Source organism: Dromiciops gliroides, chromosome 5, assembly GCF_019393635.1.
Source record: "Dromiciops gliroides isolate mDroGli1 chromosome 5, mDroGli1.pri, whole genome shotgun sequence".
Taxonomy (NCBI): domain Eukaryota; kingdom Metazoa; phylum Chordata; class Mammalia; order Microbiotheria; family Microbiotheriidae; genus Dromiciops; species Dromiciops gliroides.
Window position 1 is genome coordinate 42,331,892 of NC_057865.1, and position 19,040 is coordinate 42,350,931.

The following is a 19,040-nucleotide window of genomic DNA, read 5'->3' on the forward strand; positions in this document are numbered from 1 at the left end:
TACAGCCCTTCTTCCCAAGCTCTTTCTTACTTGTTCTGGTAACTGCAGGGCACTCATATACACATGAAAAAAAATTAATTCCCCCCCACCCTCCATTCCCAGATCAGCCTGGTGATAAGACTCCTTGGCAAGGGACAATCCAGCACCAGACCAGGCCTCAAAGTCCTTCCAGCATCTGTCAGAGGTTGGTGTAACCTGCGAGGACCAAAGCTATACCACAATGAAGCTCTGGAGTGGGTTCTCTGGGTCTGAATATAGACTCTAAGTGTTCTTATGTAATTCAGACTTTTTGATGGTAGCCTGTCCTCTATAACAAGACAGTGTCATTCAACGGACAAAGTGCTGGTATGTGCCGGGTACTCTTCTAGGTACTGGGGCCACAAAGACAGAGACGAGATGGTTCCTGCCCTCAAGGACCTTACTTTCTACTTCTAACGTGTACAAAGCTAAGTAGATGGAATGTAATTTGAGGAGAGAAAGGGCACTAACGTGTGGCGAGATCATGAGAGGCCACATTGAGTAGGTGACACTTGAGATGCTTCTTGAAGGCAGATAAGGATTTTGTGTGAGGAGGGAGTTCAGTCTTGGCATGACCTGGGTTAATGCATGGAGGTGGAAGAGGGAAGGCTGAGTTAGGAGAAGAGCTAGGAAATAATCCATTTTGGCCAGAGGGTGGACTGCATGAAGGAGAAATAATGTCAACTAAGTCTGGAAGGGCACACAATAATAACTAACCTAACAGACTAACTAATGAGCAAGAACTCTCCGAACCATATTTTGGATGGTCTGAAGAAGTTGTTGAAAAATATAATTAAGCAACAAAGCAGTTGCAGTCTACTGGATGGCCCTTGATAGAAACTCTTGGTTGGATGCCCTTAATCCATATGGCATAAATGACTGGTGAGCAGGCTAAGATTCTTCTTCACCTAGAAAACACGGAATTGAAACAAGAGGAATAATAAAACTAATGAAATATAGGTTAGGTTTTTTTTCCCCTGACCACTTTCATCTTTGGTAGGAAAATGAAAATGTGGTACCTCTTAAAATATTCAAGGTTGAGGAACTCACTAAAACATCACAATTCACAGTATTAAGTAATTAAAAACCTTGGAGCACAGAAAATAAATATTTAATGATAAAATGATTGCTCAAGAATCACTGAAGTTATTAAATTCAATTCAGTAGATTATTATAACCTTTCACTGAATATTAAAAAAAAAAGAAACTTGAAGAAGGATCATTAAAAAAAATGATTCCTAGAACACAGGGCCATTTTAGGTTAGGAAGGAGAAATGTTTCCATGTTGATACAATCATGTATTTGGGCCCAAGTATATGAAAAAAAAATGATTGAACTTAAAAGCTTGAATCAGCATATCTACAAACCAACTTTCATCTTTTTCCACTTAAATTTGATGACAGAGGAATTTTGGGTATGGGCTAGATGCCCAGCAAGGAAACATCTATAGAATTTCTTCCAAGGATTTGTGACATTTTTTTGTTGTTGTTGTTCTCAAAAGCAGCTGAATGTCATAATACTGTTAAAAAAAAACACCAAAAACCCAAACCCACCACCATCTGGTTAAGATGGTTAGAAACCTCTTTTACGGAATCTACCCCTATATTTCTTTTCATTGTAGGAAATTATATTGCTGTCTCTATGGACAAAATGTAATAGCTGGACTTTGAAGCTACTTAGCTGCAAAAATGAGCTCTGTCTGAGGACTCACAAGAGTCCTGGCCCAGTTGAAGGACCCCTCGGTCTGGGCTGAGAAGAGGTGGGTTCGAGTCCCTCTCCTTCTCAGAGTCTCAGTGTCTTTATCTGAAGACTCAGGGGGTTGGATGAGATGATCACTAGGTCCCTTCCAGCTTGAACAGCCCAGGACTGACCATCTAGAGAGCGAAGGGGTCTCAGAAGCCAGCTAGGCCAAACTCCTTGTTTGAGGTCCCCAAATTTGCTCAGGGGCTTGCCTGAGGTTACCCAGATCTGCCGGAGATGGGATCCTGTGATGATGTAGCACTTCATGACTTCAAGTTTGTTCAATAGTTTAAGGATTTCTGGTTTCCCGGGGGTCTGTCCCCTCACGTCCTCCTATATTTTAATAGATTAGGTCTCCATAACTCATCACTCATATGCCCCTAAGTTCAGCTAGGCTGGTTCTTTTTTTTTTTTTTTTTTAGTGAGGCAATTGGGGTTAAGTGACTTGCCCAGGGTCACACAGCTAGTAAGTGTTAAGTGTCTGAGACTGGATTTGAACTCAGGTCCTCCTGACTTCAGGGCCAGTGCTCTATCCACTGCACCACCTAGATGCCCCCTAAGCTAGGTTGGTTCTTGGATCAAAATCACACAGCTTCTGGCTGGGTGGCTACTTGAAGCCCTGGGTTGGGAAGATCTACCCAAGCTCATCGGGATCCACAGTGGTCCTTGAAAACACAGGGGTGCCTCTCCTCTGGGCTTGGACAAGAGAGAAGACCCTTTTTTTTCAGTCAGACCTGTGATTGCATTGGTACAGGGAATGCAGATGGGAATAGAGGATTCTCTATCATTGGGCATCAGCAATTCCAAAACTTGGAGTCTCAGGGCGTTGCCTTTGGGGCATGGAACAGTAAAGTAACTCCTCAAGGTCATTCAGCCCCTGTGTGTCAGACGGTGGGACGTGACCCCAGTGCTTGCTGATGCTCTGACTACTACAGCATACTGCCTCTCTTTAGTACCACTTTAGTGGGAGTGTTAACATCATCAGAGCAGAAGTATCAAAAGTCTATTGCTAAGGTGAAGTGTCTGTCTTTGTAACAGTTAAGTCGCATTTGTCTAACTTTTCATAATTCAGGAGACATGTTCTGAGACCTTCTGGAGTGTCTCACCCCTCAGAGGCAACTTCCATGTTGTTTTCTCCATAGGACATTCCCTCCTGATGATATGTGTGTTGGGGGGTGACTGGGGTGGGGAAGCTAAACAAGTTGCTATGTAAGAGCTATTGACAAGGTCTGGGCTCCCAAAATAGGGAGCAGAAGGTGGAATCACAACCCCTCTGAAGTCAAACAAACGAGCGCTACACAGCAGTGCTATGACCCAGGCCCAACAGGGTTCCTGAGTCTTCTAACCTGAGAGACGATGGAATTCTTGTACTCCCCGAGTCTCCTGGCTTCTGCTTGCTCCTTGGGACTCAGCAGGTGAGGGCTGGGCACTTGCCCAGAAGCCCTGGCCTCGATGAATCTGGTCATCAAGGACCAGAGTCGTTGCTGCCACCTCAGCACGCCCGGGAGAGCGTCAGCTGAGGGCAGCACCGGAAACGGGAAAGAGCAATAGATAGATAGTTAAAAAACAAGCAGAAAAAGGCAAGCAGAGAAGTGAGGCTGCCTGCTCTTTGTGCGGGGCTCATGTCCGCGGCTATCAAATGTGTTCCTCCCCCTCCCATGAGATAGGCTGTCGCTGTTTTACTGAGCAGAGACATGAGGCTCAGGGGCCAGGGAGCTCACTCAAGATCAGAGGCTAGTGGTCCTTCTATCCTCTTACAATGCACATTGGAGAAGGGAGGAGAAATGACAGAGATGCATCTTCATGCAGCATTCAAACTTAAGGTGCACACTATGTGCAACAAATCCTCCATCCTTCTCTTCTCGTAGATCATGAAGGGACATCAGAGATTACCCAAGAGACTCCCTTCATTTTCACGGCTGGAGAAAGTGAAGCCTGAAAGGGTTTAGTGACTTGTCTAGGGTCTTCCATCTTGCCATTACAAGGTCTAGCCCTGGGCTCAGAGCATACAGCTGGTAATGACAAAATGAGAGGCTCTATGTAATCTATTCATTGGGGTCAGCCCCCTCACTCCCAGGATAATTTTATTCTTGTCAAATCATTTTTTTCTTTCTTTTTTTTTTTTAGTGAGGCAATTGGGGTTAAGTGACTTGCCCAGGGTCACACAGCTAGTAAGTCTTAAGTGTCTGAGACCGGATTTGAACTCAGGTCCTCCTGACTCCAGGGCCGGTGCTCTATCCACTGCGCCATCTAGCTGCCCCTTGTCAAGTCATTTCTAAAGGACCTGAGGGATGGTAGATTTCTTCTGAGGGTGATCTGGAAGCTGGCCTAGACAACATCCCCCTGCTAGGTCATTTAAGCTGAAGCTGACCCAGGTTTGGACGGATTTCTCAGGCTTCTCTGGAAGGGAATGGACTCTCTGGACTGGAGCAGCCTGATGGCCAATGTTGAATGAAATCAGCCTCCAGAGGGCTGGCTATGGGGCAAACAGGTCTTGGCCTCACTGGATGCTGGACTTTCATCATTCTTGCTACTCTCAAACACTAGCTCTAGCAGTGACTTCCCCAAAGCAGCACAAGAGTGAGCATCAGGATGACATACTTTTCACATCCCACAAGAGATCTTTTTCTGGAGGGGCCGCAAAGAGGACATACAAGCGCACGGTGTCAATCCCATACTGCTTCACCACTTCCTCAGGATCTATTCCGTTATACTTGGATTTGCTCATTTTTTCCCACGTCACTTCTAACTTTTCTTTGGTTTTTGCATGAACAGGTTCCTCCCCTGGAGAGAAGAATTATAAGATCATCTGGAATAATGAATTCAGTCAATATAAAAAAGCAATCATTGGATGTGTGACAGGCCAAAAGTGTCCGTTTCAACGACATAATACATATCTTAAAGTCTTTCTCAGCGTGTTATACTATGAAAAAGGTTCTTTTCCAAACACCCCCCCCCCCAACTACCTCTTTCTTCCAGGAGTCACAAAGTCGCAGGGGGTTAAGAGCTGAAATGAACCTCACTGAACATAGAACCCACAAAGATCATTTCATGGAGAAACCCAAGACCACACATCCAGTGCATATGAAGCAGAGCTGAGGACAGTGACAAGATGTAGGAGCACAGAATGCTAGAGCCGAGAGATCAGCCAGGCCAATCCCCTCATTTTATAGAGAAGAAAATGGTGCCCAGAGAGAGGAAGGGGTTGGTCCCAAATAAAAGAAGTACAGTGATTTCAACATAAAAGTGTGTCATAGTCTCTCTTCAATAGCAAAACAGTCATTTCCTTCGTGTTCATTTTTAAAGCTGATTTCATGTTCATTAAAATGACTAGGGAAAAGAGCCGGAAATATGAGTATTTGTTTTCTAAGTCTCTCTGTTCTCTGTGTGTATGTGTGTGTGTGTGTGTGTGTTTTACTGAGGCAATTGGGGTTAAGTGACTTGCCCAAGATCACACAGCTAATAAGTATCAAGTGTCTGAGGCCAAATTTGAATCCAGGTCCTTCTGACTCTAGGGCCAGTGCTCTATCCACTGCACTACCTAGCTGCCCCTCTGTTCTGGTTTTAAGGCAAGAATTCAACCATCCCCTGATCTTCCCACCTAAAGTGCTGCCGATCCAATTCCTCAGGCAGAGAGAATGGTGAGGAGTGAAGGGAAAGAAGCTGAATGGGAGAGGGAGAAAGGAGATTGTTGCTGGGTCCGGGCCTATGGACCAAAGGGGAGTTTATGCTACAGCTTACTTGGGGCCCTGTCAGTCACCTCAAAGAAGTGCTAGATTCAGATTTTCTGAGGCTTTAAGGAAGGCACAGAGGACCTCGATCTCCTGGCGGTGCCTCTCTGTTTGGTTCTGCCATGGCTTGTACAGAATGACACTGTTTGATGGGGATGTTCTTCGGGCAGTGCTACTCATGCTGGTCAGGTGCAGCTCAGTGAAACAATAAAATGGTGCCAAATCCATCCTGGTGTCAATTGATGACAAATATACCATTCCCTCTGAGAACAGAGATGGTTTCATCCTTTGCCCTGGTAACCATCATTCCTAGCACGGTGCCGGGCTCAGAGCAGGGGCTTCCTAAATGACTGGTGACTTGGACTTCAGAGTTTCAGAACTGGAAATGTCTGTAGGGATTGAATCCAAGCCCCCATGGAAAAGAGGAAGATGTGGTTTCAGGGAGGTGGGTGAACTCCCCTCGGTCACACAAGGACACAACCTCAGGCCAACACGGACATTTTGGGCTGAGGTCTGTTAGGCACCCCTTCTCCTCCGGGATGGCCTCAGGCCTTCTGACTGCACCTGTACTAAATGTTCCACGGTGTTTCTTACCGGTGAGATCAATTTCCTCTCTCTTCACATACTGGCCAGATGGTAGACGGAATGTCTGTCCTTTGATGAGGCCTTGAACCAGCAGCTTACGAAAAGGCTCTCTGAGGAAAGATAAAAGGAAAAGGAAACTAGAGTGTTGGAAACAAATGTTTAAAAAACAGCCACAAAACAGACTTTATGAAACAAAGACAAGAACACTCTGATAATACCTGCAGGCGAACCATTGCCCCAGAAAAGCCTAGGATAATCACATTGGTGATCAAAGTGCTCCCACAGTGCATAGAGGCAAAGAGAACAGAGCCAAACAAGTTAGCACTTTTTGAGTGCCACCTCCTGGCAGCAGCATGCAGCAGTGGAGATGTGGATCATCCTGATTCTGCTTCTCACAACCTGTGTGACCATGGGAAAGTTACTTCCCCATCTGGACCTTAGTTTCCCCATTTGTAAAATAAGGGGTTTAATGAGATGGCCCCTTGAGTATCTTCCAAATAGATTCCTGTGCTTCCAGTAGGGACTAGGCATTGTGGAGGCCCCCAAACGGGGTCCAAAGCCACAGCCTTGGTCTCAAGCAACTTACAACCTTGCTGCTTGCTATTGTATGATCAGTTTTATTAACACAATCTGTTCAAAACCAAACAACAAAGTACATACTTTTCCTATTATGTCTAATATTAACAGCTATCCCATAATTATTTTAACTAATATGAAATTACGTATATTCTTTTAGACGGCCAGTCCAATCAGTTTAGCTTTGAAATAGTTCTGAAGGTATTGCTTTAAGTTATTTTGCAAAGAAGAGCCATTCACCGACAATATGTACATATTCCTTTTTATTTTATTTTTTGTTGTTTGTTTGTTTTGGGGTTTTTTTGGTGAGGCAATTGGGGTTAAGTGATTTGCCCAGGGTCACACAGCTAGTAAGCATCAAGTGTCTGAGACCGGATTTGAACTCAGGTCCTCCTGACTCCAGGGTCAGTGCTCTATCCACTGCGCCACCTAGCTGCCCCCATATTCCTTTTTTTTTAGTGAGGCAACTGGGGTTAAGTGACTTGCCCAGGGTCACACAGCTAGTAAGTGTCAAGTGTCTGAGGCCGTATTTGAACTCAGGTACTCCTGACTCCAGGGCCAGTGCTCTATCCACTACACCACCTAGCTGCATCCCCATATTCCTTTTTTAAGAAAGGACAGCAAAAAGTTGCCAGGTTTGGGTGAGATAGAACTAAATTTACATCTTCGAGATGACCAGCCGCTTTGATAGAGCAATACCCAGAGTTCTGACGTTCAGCTAGATGAGATTCCCTTTCAACATGCAAACATGGCTCCTTTCCTTGACTTTGGCCACTAACCGGGATGGTTTTTACTGAAAGATGTTAGAGCAATTAACCTCAAAGAGGCCCAGCCTGCAGGAGACCAACTCCAAAGATGGAATCAAAGGCAATTTCATCGCCAATTTAATAGGCATCTCATTTTGCTTTACAATGTGACTTAATTTAGACAAGTTGTGACGAGGAACAAGCAGTGGGCTTGAAGGATCTGCCAATTGTCACTGTTCATCGAATCCTAGTGATGAGAACAGAGGCAATTAAAGATGACACTTTTTTTTTTTTTGGTGAGCCAACTGGGGTCAAGTGACTTGCCCAGGGTCACACAGCTAGTAAGTGTCAAGTGTCTGAGGCCGTATTTGAACTCAGGTACTCCTGACTCCAGGGCTGGTGCTCTATCCACTGCGCCACCTAGCTGCCCCCAAGATGAAACTTTTAACTGGAATATTGGGGAAAAAAAAGAAAGGTGTCAGAGGGGCAGGGGAGGGTCACTTGGACAGAAAGAATTGATTTCTTAGCATTTTCTATGCTAAGAAGACCTTCTTATTTCCCTGACCTTTTTTCTCTTCCTTTTTTTGGGTGTGGGAATGTGGAGTTGGGAGAAAGGAATTATAGCAGTGAATGGAACACTGATGCAAACACGTCGCTCACTGGAATAATTGCTTCTGCTTGACGCCAGACCCTCCAGGTTCTGCCTCCCTCCCTCCAGTCTGGTGATGGAATTAAAAAAGAGGAAGGTATTCATTTATGGCTCAGTGACTTCTCCACTAGTCCCTTCCATCTCCCAAGTAAAAAATACTGAAAGGGTATCCATGTGAAGTACAGAGGTCTTCTATGACCAAAGGTGCCTTTCTTCCTGTCTTTTATGATGCCAAGGGTTCTTGATGCCCAAGGTTAAAATGAACCACCATAAAAAGTGAAAACTGTCTTCAGAGGCTCCAGGCAGTATTTTAGCAATGTCGTTTTTGGATTACAGAAGCTGGCCTGTTCTTATTTGGGTTTCTGAATCAGCAAAGCCCTAAAATGATTTGAGCTGGGTTTGGATAAAAGCCCTACATAAATGTCATGAATCAATTTATTCAACAATTCATACAGCATTCAAGACACATTTATTAGCACCTACTATCTGCCAGGCACTGCAGAAACAAAGACAAAACCCCATAGCCCTCACTCTGAAAGAGCTAATATTTTACCGCAGGGAAAGAACAGGTACACAGAAAATTAAGTATAAGATGATTTCTGGAGGGGAGGGCACTAGCATCTGGGGGATCAGGACAGGCTTCCTACAGGAGGTGACCGGTGAACTGAGCTTTGAAGGAAGCCGGGGAGGCTAAGACCTGAAGGTGAGGGGGGAGTGCGTCCAGGTATGGGGCAGAGATAGTTTGTGCAAAGGCTCGGGGATGGAGGACAGAACAGCAACTGGGTCATTCTGGCTGGAATGTATCATGAATGGACAGGAGCAGCGGGCAGCAAGCAAGCCTGGAGATGTAGGCTGGAGCCAGTCGATCCACAAGCACTCCCTGCCTTGCAAACGCTGCTAAGTTCTGTGGGTTCCAGAGAAAAAGCAAAAAGCCACATCCAGGTCCCTCAATAGGCTTTCATTCTAATGCAGAAGACAGCATGTACATAAATCGGTAGATACAAGACACATGCAGCGTCATTTTATGAAGGACCTTAAGATGCTCCAAATCAATAGTGATTAGAGAAACGCAAATGACAACAACCCTGAGGTTCTACTTCATATCCATCAAACTGACAAAGATGACGAGGGAGGATAATGGGTTGTTGTTTGAGGGCTTTGGGAGAACGGGCACAGGGATGTGCTGTGGGTAGAGGTGTGCACTGGTGCAATTTTTATTTTTTTTTTAAATTTTGGGTGAGGCAAATGGGGTTAAGTGACTTGCCCAGGGTCACACAGCTCATAAGTGTTAAGTGTCTGAGGCCAGATTTGAACTCAGGTCCTCCTGACTCCAGGGCCAGTGCTCTATCCACTGCGCCACCTAGCTGCCCCAAGGTGCAACCATTTTGGAAAACAATTTGGGACTCTATTGCAAAAGTCAATGTATTTCAGTTTGACTCATTGGCGTTTGTATTTGGTCTAGACAAAGAGAAGGCCTCAGAGATAGAACACTTGGGGCAGCATTTTCTGTAGTAGCCAAGAGCTGGAAACAAAACTGATGCCCGTGAGCTGGGGAATGGCTGAACAGAATTAGGGTCTGTGAATATAACAGAATATTTCTGCACCATAGGAAATGATAAATACAACAGATTCGGAGAAACATGAGAAGGCTTGTATGAACTGATAATGAGTGAAATGAGCAGAATGATTTATGTGATGACAACGGAATGATGGAAAACCACTTTGAAAGGCCTCGAAATTCTGATCAAAGGCGAGAATAGAAGTGATTTCAAGGGATGGATGATGAAACATACCTCCCACCTTTTAACAGAGAGGTGCAGAAGGAGATCTGTGTTCTCAGATGTGTCTGATGTGCTGATTTGTTTGGCTGGAGTACACATATTTGCTCCAAATTATACAGAGGTGACTAGTGGAGAGAGTGGTAGATGCACACACAAATGGTTTTCATAAAACTTTTAGAAAATGTACAGAAAACAAAAAAGTGCAGAAGAGGATAAAAAACCAAAGAGAGCAGGTATGGACCTACTCAGGTACACACATATATTAAGAATCTTCTCAGTGTCCTAGCAGAGCCCCTGGAACATAAAGAGGTGTTTAATTTTACATACACGCATGTATATTTGTATATATACATTCGTATATTATGTTTACACACATATATGTATATATACATACACACAAATACACACAACATATTCTTTCTCAGCAAATTACTGTATGTACTAGAATTTTAAGTTTGTTTTTTTTATATAAGACTTTCTTGGGCTACTTTGCATACTGAAATGTCTGTTTGCTGATGATTGTTAAATTCACAATAATAAAAAAAAAGAAAGTTTGGCAAATTAAATAAAAACAGACTTAGGTGTAGGGAGAAAAAAGGGAAAAAACTCCAAACAGAAGAGTTTAAGTTTTATCCTAGACCGCGGGAGACACTGTTGCTTTTTAAGCAGGGAATGACATGGTTAGACTGTACTTTGGGAAAATCAATGTGTTGGGCCATATGGAGAGGGGAGAGACTGGGAGGAGGAAGACAAGGTATGAGGCTACTGTAATAGTCCAGACGGAGGTGATGTGAATAGAGACAAGGGGACGGAGAACAGATACATGATGGAGATAGAAACAACAATATTCATTAGAGGGAGTAAACAAGGGAGAGGAAAGAGTTGAGAGTGATTCCTGGGGTTGCCAACATGAAAGCAGCCAGCTGCCAGCTGTGCCGACAGGTCTGTAATTGAGAGAACACTATCTGAAGCGAGATGTTTAAAATAGGACATTAAAATTCACATCACGTCATTTCAGATACTGACAACAATACTAATGCTGCTCATGACATCAGGACAGTAGCTGACTCTGCTCTTTGAGAAGCTCTTGATGCACTCATCTAAGATACTTTAAAAAAGGGCCTGACTTTCCCCCGCCCCCCCAACAAGCATCCATATGGATTATAGAAAAGGTACAATTTGTGCAACTCAACAGCAGCCTGGTCTTTGAATCTCAGGCTTTTAGAGATGGATGGTGACCTTAAGAGCCTCATTTAGGCTCTCAACCCTTCATTTGGACAGGATCAAAAAGAGATCCTAGTTTATTTCATTTTAAGGTGAGATTGTTGTTCTTTTTAACATGACAGGCACTATTTTGTGGCGCGCAACAAAAGAGGCCTGTTTGGGTTGCTTCTGGTGACTGTACCTCCATTCTTCACGAACTAGTCCCGTGAGGCTGCTGGCGTGATTAGTGTTGAAAAATGCAGCACAGTTTAAGGCCCTGTGCGATAGCCCCTACCCCAACCAGCCTTCAGGAGCTATGTCAATATTTAAAGTGTTCCACTGCCAATTAGTTTGGGAAACTGCTCTATTTCACGCTGAGTAAATAAATGGGGTTTCTTTTCTTTTCTTTTCAGCTAGCCAATGGCATAGAAAATAAGCCTTAGAGAGACTTCACCGATTCTGAAAGATTTTAATAAAACCTCGCTTTCTATTTCCAGACAGCTAACCTCCTGTTCTGATCAGAGGGACTGGCTTGTGGAAAAGTTTTCATGGGGACAGGGCCATCAACTGTAACAGAGGTGATAAAACTGAGGATCAACTTCCTTTCTTTAAAAAGGAAAACTCCCCTCTACGGTGCATTTCAATTCAGCAAATTTCATCTCTAAAGGCCCTGGATGCATTCATTTTGGCCTTTGCTCTTACTGACCTACAGTAAGTAACATGATGGTCTGATGTCAGCCCGAGGACTGAAGGGAAGGGCAGGAGATACATCCCACCGAGTTGATCACCCTAGGAAGGGCTGCCCTCTTCCTTGTCAGCTATTTCTACTGGGAGGCAAGTTTCCACGGGTCACTTCTGGGATCTTTGAACATAAAGCACGTAATTAAAATTCTTTGCCAATGTAGATTTTTGGTTCTGGTGTTGCAAGACAAAATACATTTGTTTTTGTTTGTCCCCCCTCAAAGTAACATGACCAATAATAGAATAAAAAAAAAAAACCAAACACAAGACAAGCAGAAATACAGAAAGTGTTCATCATATTCCATTTGTTTCTCACCTCCTAGCAGTGAGGAGTGAAAAACGAGCAGTCTAAGTGAGCCTCAGAGTTCAGTAATTTTGGGGGGTGGGATGGGGTGGAGGGTATGGGTGGGTGGAAAATTGAAACAGCTAAAAACTGTTTAAAAGTTAGAAAAATCTGTTTTGGCTCTGAGCTCACTGACCAAGGGCAAATGTAAACTTATCTGCTCCCAGCTAAATCTACTTCCATTTAATGTCATTGCTAGGCACGCAGGACAGAAAACATCTGCCAGTGACACGTGGTATTTGCAGTTAAAAATAGAGATTATGAAACCTTAATGAAAAAGGAATAACCTCAATGGTGGAAGGACCTGTGACATAATTTTCCCTCTAGATCTGGGTGGGGATCTAATATGATATCTGGTCCGTGTGCTTGACTGAATATCGTGTCAGAACAAGGTTAGTGACTTACCTGAACACCTTCATTCAGGGTTTCTCTTTAGTCGGCACAAAAATAAAGTTTGCCTCAAAGAAAAGCTTCCGTCAAAAATGCCCCGGGCAACATGGGTATAAGGATGCACATTACAGAAATCAGCTAATCACCCTACCAAGGGGCCCAAACAACTATAGGTGGGTGTGCATGATTATTTTTATTGAGAGAACTTCCTATTTAATGGGATCCCAGATTGAGAGCAGTCACCTAGGTGAATCCCTTGATTTTCTTTTCTTTTTTTTTTTTGAGGGACAATGAGGGCTAAGTGACTTGTCCAGGGTCACACAGCTAGTAAGTGTCAAGTGTCTGAGGCTGGATTTGAACTCAGGTCCTCCTGAATCCAGGGCTGGTGCTTTATCCACTGCGCCACCTAGCCGCCCCCCTAATCCCCTGATTTTACAGATGGGGAAACTGAAATACAGGGAGGGCAAGACCACCCAAAGTCACACTGGGAGCAAAAGGCAAAGCTGAGTTTTAAAAATACTTTCTTCTGATTCCAAGGTCACTGGTGTTTTTCACTCCACCAAGTATCACCTCAAAACACTCTGATTATGATTTTAAAATGTTTAAGGACTTTGGTTGGACGGAATGCAAGCCTTTCTGGGGCTCTATAAGTTGTTGTTTATTTAGGACTCCCCATGACCCCATTTGGGGTTTTCTTGGCAAAGATCCCAGAGTGGTTTATTGTTTCTTCTCCAATTCATTACAGATGAGGAAACTGAGGCAAACAGGGTAAAGTGACTTGCCCAGGGTCACATAGCTAGTGTCTAAGGCATGACTCCAGGCCCAGTACTCTATGCTCTATCGTGCCACCTAGTGGCCAGATCAAGTTTAGAGAGAGAATGCTGGATTTGTCATGGAAAAACCTGGCTTGGGCTTAGTAGTATTTGTGTGTCCTTGGGCAAGTCCCTTAACAACTGTAAGGGCTCTCCTTGCCCTAAAATCTACCATCCCACAATTTTTACTGGATTCACAATAGTTTTCTGTCACCGTGCCATTCCATGAAAACTTGGAGGGAGCAAGATTATTCCGAAGGAAGGTCTAAGCTTGACACAAAGGTTTTGAGGAACAGGTGTTTGCTAGCGAGTCCTAGCTGGAAGCTACTTTAACCAGGGAATAAAGAGTTATCCTTTTCCTTCTCGTAGATGATGAAGAAGAGAGCGGGGAGCAGGAACTGGGGTGCTGCCTTTGGAACGCTGCAGCAATTCTTCCTGCGGCAGATATAGAAATAGAGAACACGATGGGCCCACAGCTGGGGAGGGAATGCTGAGGACCAGGAAGCTAAGCAGCGGCGCAGGGTGTTTTACATCTTTGAGAGCAGGTCCAGGACCCAAACGTTTTGCTCTTTCAAGGGATACAGAGACCAGAGAGAAGGAACTTGGAAATCCTGAGAGTAAAGAATCAGTAGGTACCAAATTATCCCGAGGTGTTGTTTTCTTGAAGAATATGTGCTTTATGATTTAAAAAACAAAATTTTTTTAAACCTTTTTTTTTTTAAAGTGAGGCAATTGGGGTTAAGTGACTTGCCCAGGGTCACACAGCTAGTAAATGTCAAGTGTCTGAGGCCGGATTTGAATTCAGGTACTCCTGACTCTAGGGCTGGTGCTCTAACCACTGCGCCACCTAGCTGCTCCACTTTATGATTTTTAAAACACAATATATGGTGACATTAAGTTCAGCTAATTTTTGAAAAGAGCAATTTTAGTATTTAAAATACTCTTGGGTCCAGATATGATTTTATCCACTTAGGCACCCCCAGTGTGGGAGCAGCTCTCTCCCAATGCAGAGCGGCATAACTTAAGAGTTTTGGAGTTGCCTGAGCATACAGATTTGCCCACAGACACACAGCTAGTATGGGTCAGGGGCAGGACTTTAACCCAGGTCTTACTGATTTCAAGCCAACTCTCTAGTCATGCCCTATGGTGCTTTAATACGAGCCACGTTTCTGTTCTCTCCCCCCCCTCCCAACAGACATATTTGCCCTTTTCCATATTGGTTAAGGATGTCTCCCCGTTAAGCTTCGTGGGTCAAATGACAAATCATGGCAACTACAGCCATCTGGTGGCAGCGAGCACAAATGACAGGTTCGGTTCTCAGGAAGGGTGAATCAAGAGGCAAACTTGAACATGCAAAGGGATGAAAGACTCTCCTGGACTTGATTGCAACAGAGAGCTTCCCTCACACATTTAAGTGACTGAAGGGCAGAGAAAATGACAGCTGCTCCCAAATGAAAGATGAATCAGAAATGAAGATAACATATCCCCTGAGGAATCAGCAGGAAAAAATAATTTCACTTACAAAAAAATTCATTTGCACACACATTTTTCAAGAACAAATCTATCGGGGGAGGCAGGTACACCTGCATGGGGCGGGGGGGTGGGGGTGGGCAGCTAACATTCACCTTTCTTGTATAACTTTATTCCCGGCAGGTTAAAGGCTTTTTGGGAAGTTTGACAGTCTCAAAGGATGAAGTCTGAAGTGTGAGTGTGGGAAAGTAAGCCATTTTCATGCATTGATGAGGTCGGCCTTTGCCAAAATCATATTGGCTAAATAAAATGATCCATTAATTTTTTGCCCCAGAGGCTCATTAAAACCCTGCACCTAAAACAAGTTACTTACTGGCATGAAACAGATGGGGACAGCAGAAAGGGCAGAGGTTCTACAGTCAAAGGATTTGGGTCAAACGTGACTGCTGGTGCCCCCTACTTGGACAACTCCAGCCAAGTCCCTTCCCCTCCGTGGGCCAGTTTCCTTGTCTGTATGATGAGGGGGTTGGACTGGAGGACCTCTGAGGTCCCTTTCAACTTTAGGGCTATGATCCTATGTCATTGGTCATTTTGAAAATAAAGCTCTTAGGTGTTTCTATAGATGAAATGTATTCCTTAAAATTGGTTGTGAGGCAAATTTCTGTCTACTGAATTCCTGTGCAACTGAAAAATGCAATAAAATAGGTACCCCCAAATTAAATGGAATAAATGTGCAATGAAGAACGAGGCAATCCTTTGTACAGCACATTATTTGCTTACCAAATGTTGATTAAAACAAATAAAAACACTATATCCAAACTTGAAATACCTCATTTGTTCATTCCACAAATGTGGGTGGATAAAGTGTTCAAGCGACTGGGAGTCATGACTGACATTAAAACGGGTGACATTTAGATTTTTTTTATCATGTATTGATGGTTTTGCTGATTTTTTTTCTTTCTCTTAAAAAAAAAGAGGTATGGGAGGGAAGGATAGAGGGAAGGAAACCTCAAGGAGGGTCAAGAGTGTGCAAGGTCACATAGGTAGTAAGTAGAGAGCTAGGATTTGAACCTGGGTGATCCAGGTCCCTGGATTCCAAACCCATCTCTCTTTTCACTATTCTAGTAGCACCAGACCAAGGTTTGATGCTCACCCTCATACCTAAAGTCTACTTGGAAAAGAGAACTCTTCTCCGTTCTTTCTCTCACATATCACTGTTTCTTTCTACTTCGGGAAGCTATTCAATTTCCGGATGACTTTCCAAAGAAATTGCAATGCTTACCTGTGCTTGACCATTTTTTGTGCATTGCAAAAATGGCTCATGAATCTTGCATAGAACAGATGCATCACTGCGTGCTCCTTTCCTCCGATGCAGAGATCCACAGGCATCCAGTAATCAGCCACGGCTTTGTTAAAGGGGCTGGAAGAAAGGGGAAGAAGAGCACGTGAATAATGCCATGGTGCGCTCATCCGTCAGGTATAACTCAGGTGCGTGACAGGGAAGCTTCCCTTTATCTGAATATCCCTTGAAATAAATTCTATCCAGGAGTGACAGCTATATTGTTCTTCTAACCATATTTTAAAGAAGATTATTATAAAATAGAAAAAATGAATCAGTACTCAGCTACTGCTACCGAACGCAATGATATTAATATTAATTTTAGCTAGTTTAACAGGCTGCCTAAACTTGGCATGACAATACTCCCTTAGGCCTGTAACATCATCAGGGCTTACCCTGGACTGCCAGTGTGCAAACTTCTTCCACTAATTCAGAAGTGCGACTCCTCTCTACCTCCTTTTCAGATCAGCATGGGCTTTGCAACTCACCATCTTGGGGAGGTACCTTCCAGATTCCAAGGCCCCTGTAGAGGGCATGTCTTGCTGCCTCTCACGATAACAGGGTGTCACGTGAAATGGTGGTGAGAAGAGAGGTTCACCAAAAAGTCTTGGGAAAAACCATCTCGAATATCCAGGTGAATCACTCGATTACCCTCCTCATTTACAAAGTGTGTGTGTGTGTGTGTGTGTGTGTGTGTGTGTGTGTGTGTGTGTGTGTGTGTATTTGGGTCCTTTTCACCTCTGACCTCTGGAGGAAGGTGACTAAGATGGGAACAGACCTCAAGATCAAGCCGTATGAGGTATGGCTGAAGAAGACAAGATTGGGGTCATAGGGTGTTTGATGACTCTCTTCAAATAATAGAAGGGACGTTTCATGGAAGAGGGATTGGACTAAGTGCTTTGGTGCCAGGAGGCAAAATCAGGATTAACAGGCGGAAGTTGCAGAAGGATATTTCAGCTCAGTGCAAGGAAAAACCTCCTAACCACCAGAGCTGTCCAGAAATGGAAGGGGCTCCCCCAGGACTAAGGTAGGGGGTCCCCTTCCCTGGAGGTCCTCAAGTCGAGGCCTGGTGATCACTAGTCAAGTGTGCTGTGTGTGTCTGGAGGAGGGGGCACAGGTATGGAGCAGGGTGGTCTCGAGGTCTGTCCTTCCCCACTCTGGGATTCTATGACCGCATGAGGATTTTTATAGTCATCTTCAGCATTTATTACCGTCACTGGATAATTGCGGCTTTTAGAGTTTCTACCACTAGAGGGCAATGTGGTTTTTATAACAGAGAAACACAGAGGCATTGAAAGAGAATGACCACTGGACATTTCAAATCTGAATGTCAGTCTTCTTCTAAAGGGCTGCTATGAAAATTATTAGCCTGCGTATTGCCCACTGAATGTAATTATACCTTTTCAGGGGGACTGTCATAAGATAATTAGATACTCAGCCCCCTTTTACTAGTTCTACTCTAGATGGGAGTCTGGGACTCATGGATCCGCCACATTCCCTTCAACAATGTAAGTCATCCCACTGACCTATTGAGTGCAACCATTGTCCACATACTCTCATCAGATAACCATGGGGGTGGGGGTTCATCCAATGAGCCTGGGGTCTGCTTCTACTGCTGTGGGATTGAGAGGACACCCTGGAACACTCAGCCTGTCCCACTGTTACCCCTCCTCCCTTCTCACCACATCACCTCCTTTTTCAATTTGCAGCCATACAACATGGCCAGTAGAATCTGGATATTAGGGCAATGAGGGTTAAGTGACTTGCCCAGGGTCACACAGCTAGTAAGTGTCAAGTGTCTGTGGTCAGATTTGAACTCAGGTCCTCCTGAATCCAGGGCCAGTGCTTTATCCACTGCGCTCCCTAGCTGCCCACTCCATTTTAATTCTTAAAGCCCTCAGGTTGGTTTTGCTTTGGTGGGTTTAATACCAAGCTTTTCATTAATTGTTTACTTCCTGATGATCATTTTTCCTCTTTTACGAAGGTGTGTGTGTGTGTCTGGTCTGGATTTTGGATTTACCTGATCATGAAAACTATGCAGGGAAGAAGCTCCTTCTCCCCCTGTGGATGTGCACCTACTCTGCAAGCACCTACCCTGGATCAGAGTGGACACGCACCACATTGGTTTAATTTGGAGGTTCTTACTGAACTCTTCTACCCATTCGTCTTCTGCAATGAGTGCCCATGTATACGGGGCAATGATCCTCGGGGTCACTTCTTTGTAAACACTTTATCATGAGATGTGTCCCATGAAGTGATGCTTTTGGTCATCTCAGGGCACAAAATACAACAGACTCTGCCAGGTCCTTTCATTGTCTCTCCAAAGAGAGGCCGGGAGCTGGGCCACCCTTCCAATTAGCCACAATGCTTCAAGACACCCATTGATCCAGCTCCTCTGGCACAGGGCCTTTTACCTTTTAGGGCAATGGACCTGCAATTTCACTGGTAAGGGGAACTCCCAGGGAAGACAACTCTTCTCCCAGCACAGATCAGCACCTGCTCTTCAGCTTACAGTCACAGGCTCTGCTGGGGCACTGACAGGTGAGTCACAGGCATCATCTGTCAGAAACAGGACTTGAACCCAAGCCTCCCTGACCCTGAGGTCAGTTCTCTTTCCATTCTGCCAAGCTGCCTCTCTATCGGGTAAAATATAAGCTCTTAAAGTCACTGATTCATCATTGAATTTACTGCAAACTGTTAGTACTTTACACAGCAAGTAGCACAGTTACAAGACCAAACCAACAAAAATATGACATATTAAGACATTAAATAGAGCATCAGAAGAGCCCTCCAGAAATAAAAAAAAGGTAAAGGATCAATAAAGCTAAAAGCTGATTACCCCTTAAAGAACAGGGCATGAACTGGAACACACAGGCCTGGCAAAGCGGAGCCGTCCTCCTTCTGCCTGCTAATTCT

General features: G+C 44.2%; 1 protein-coding gene across 2 annotated transcripts in view; it reads right to left on the reverse strand.

The window, feature by feature from the left end:
- LARS2 (leucyl-tRNA synthetase 2, mitochondrial) overlaps positions 1-19,040 on the reverse strand; it is a 343,246-nt gene that overhangs the window by 20,516 nt on the left and 303,690 nt on the right. For both annotated transcript variants that reach the window (XM_043966870.1, XM_043966868.1), the window contains exons 15-18: positions 16,068-16,205; positions 6,084-6,184; positions 4,360-4,542; positions 3,105-3,274 (exon numbers count right to left, since the gene is read on the reverse strand). In XM_043966870.1, the coding sequence (XP_043822805.1) occupies positions 3,105-3,274; positions 4,360-4,542; positions 6,084-6,184; positions 16,068-16,205 (592 nt within the window). The remainder of the gene's footprint in view (positions 1-3,104; positions 3,275-4,359; positions 4,543-6,083; positions 6,185-16,067; positions 16,206-19,040) is intronic.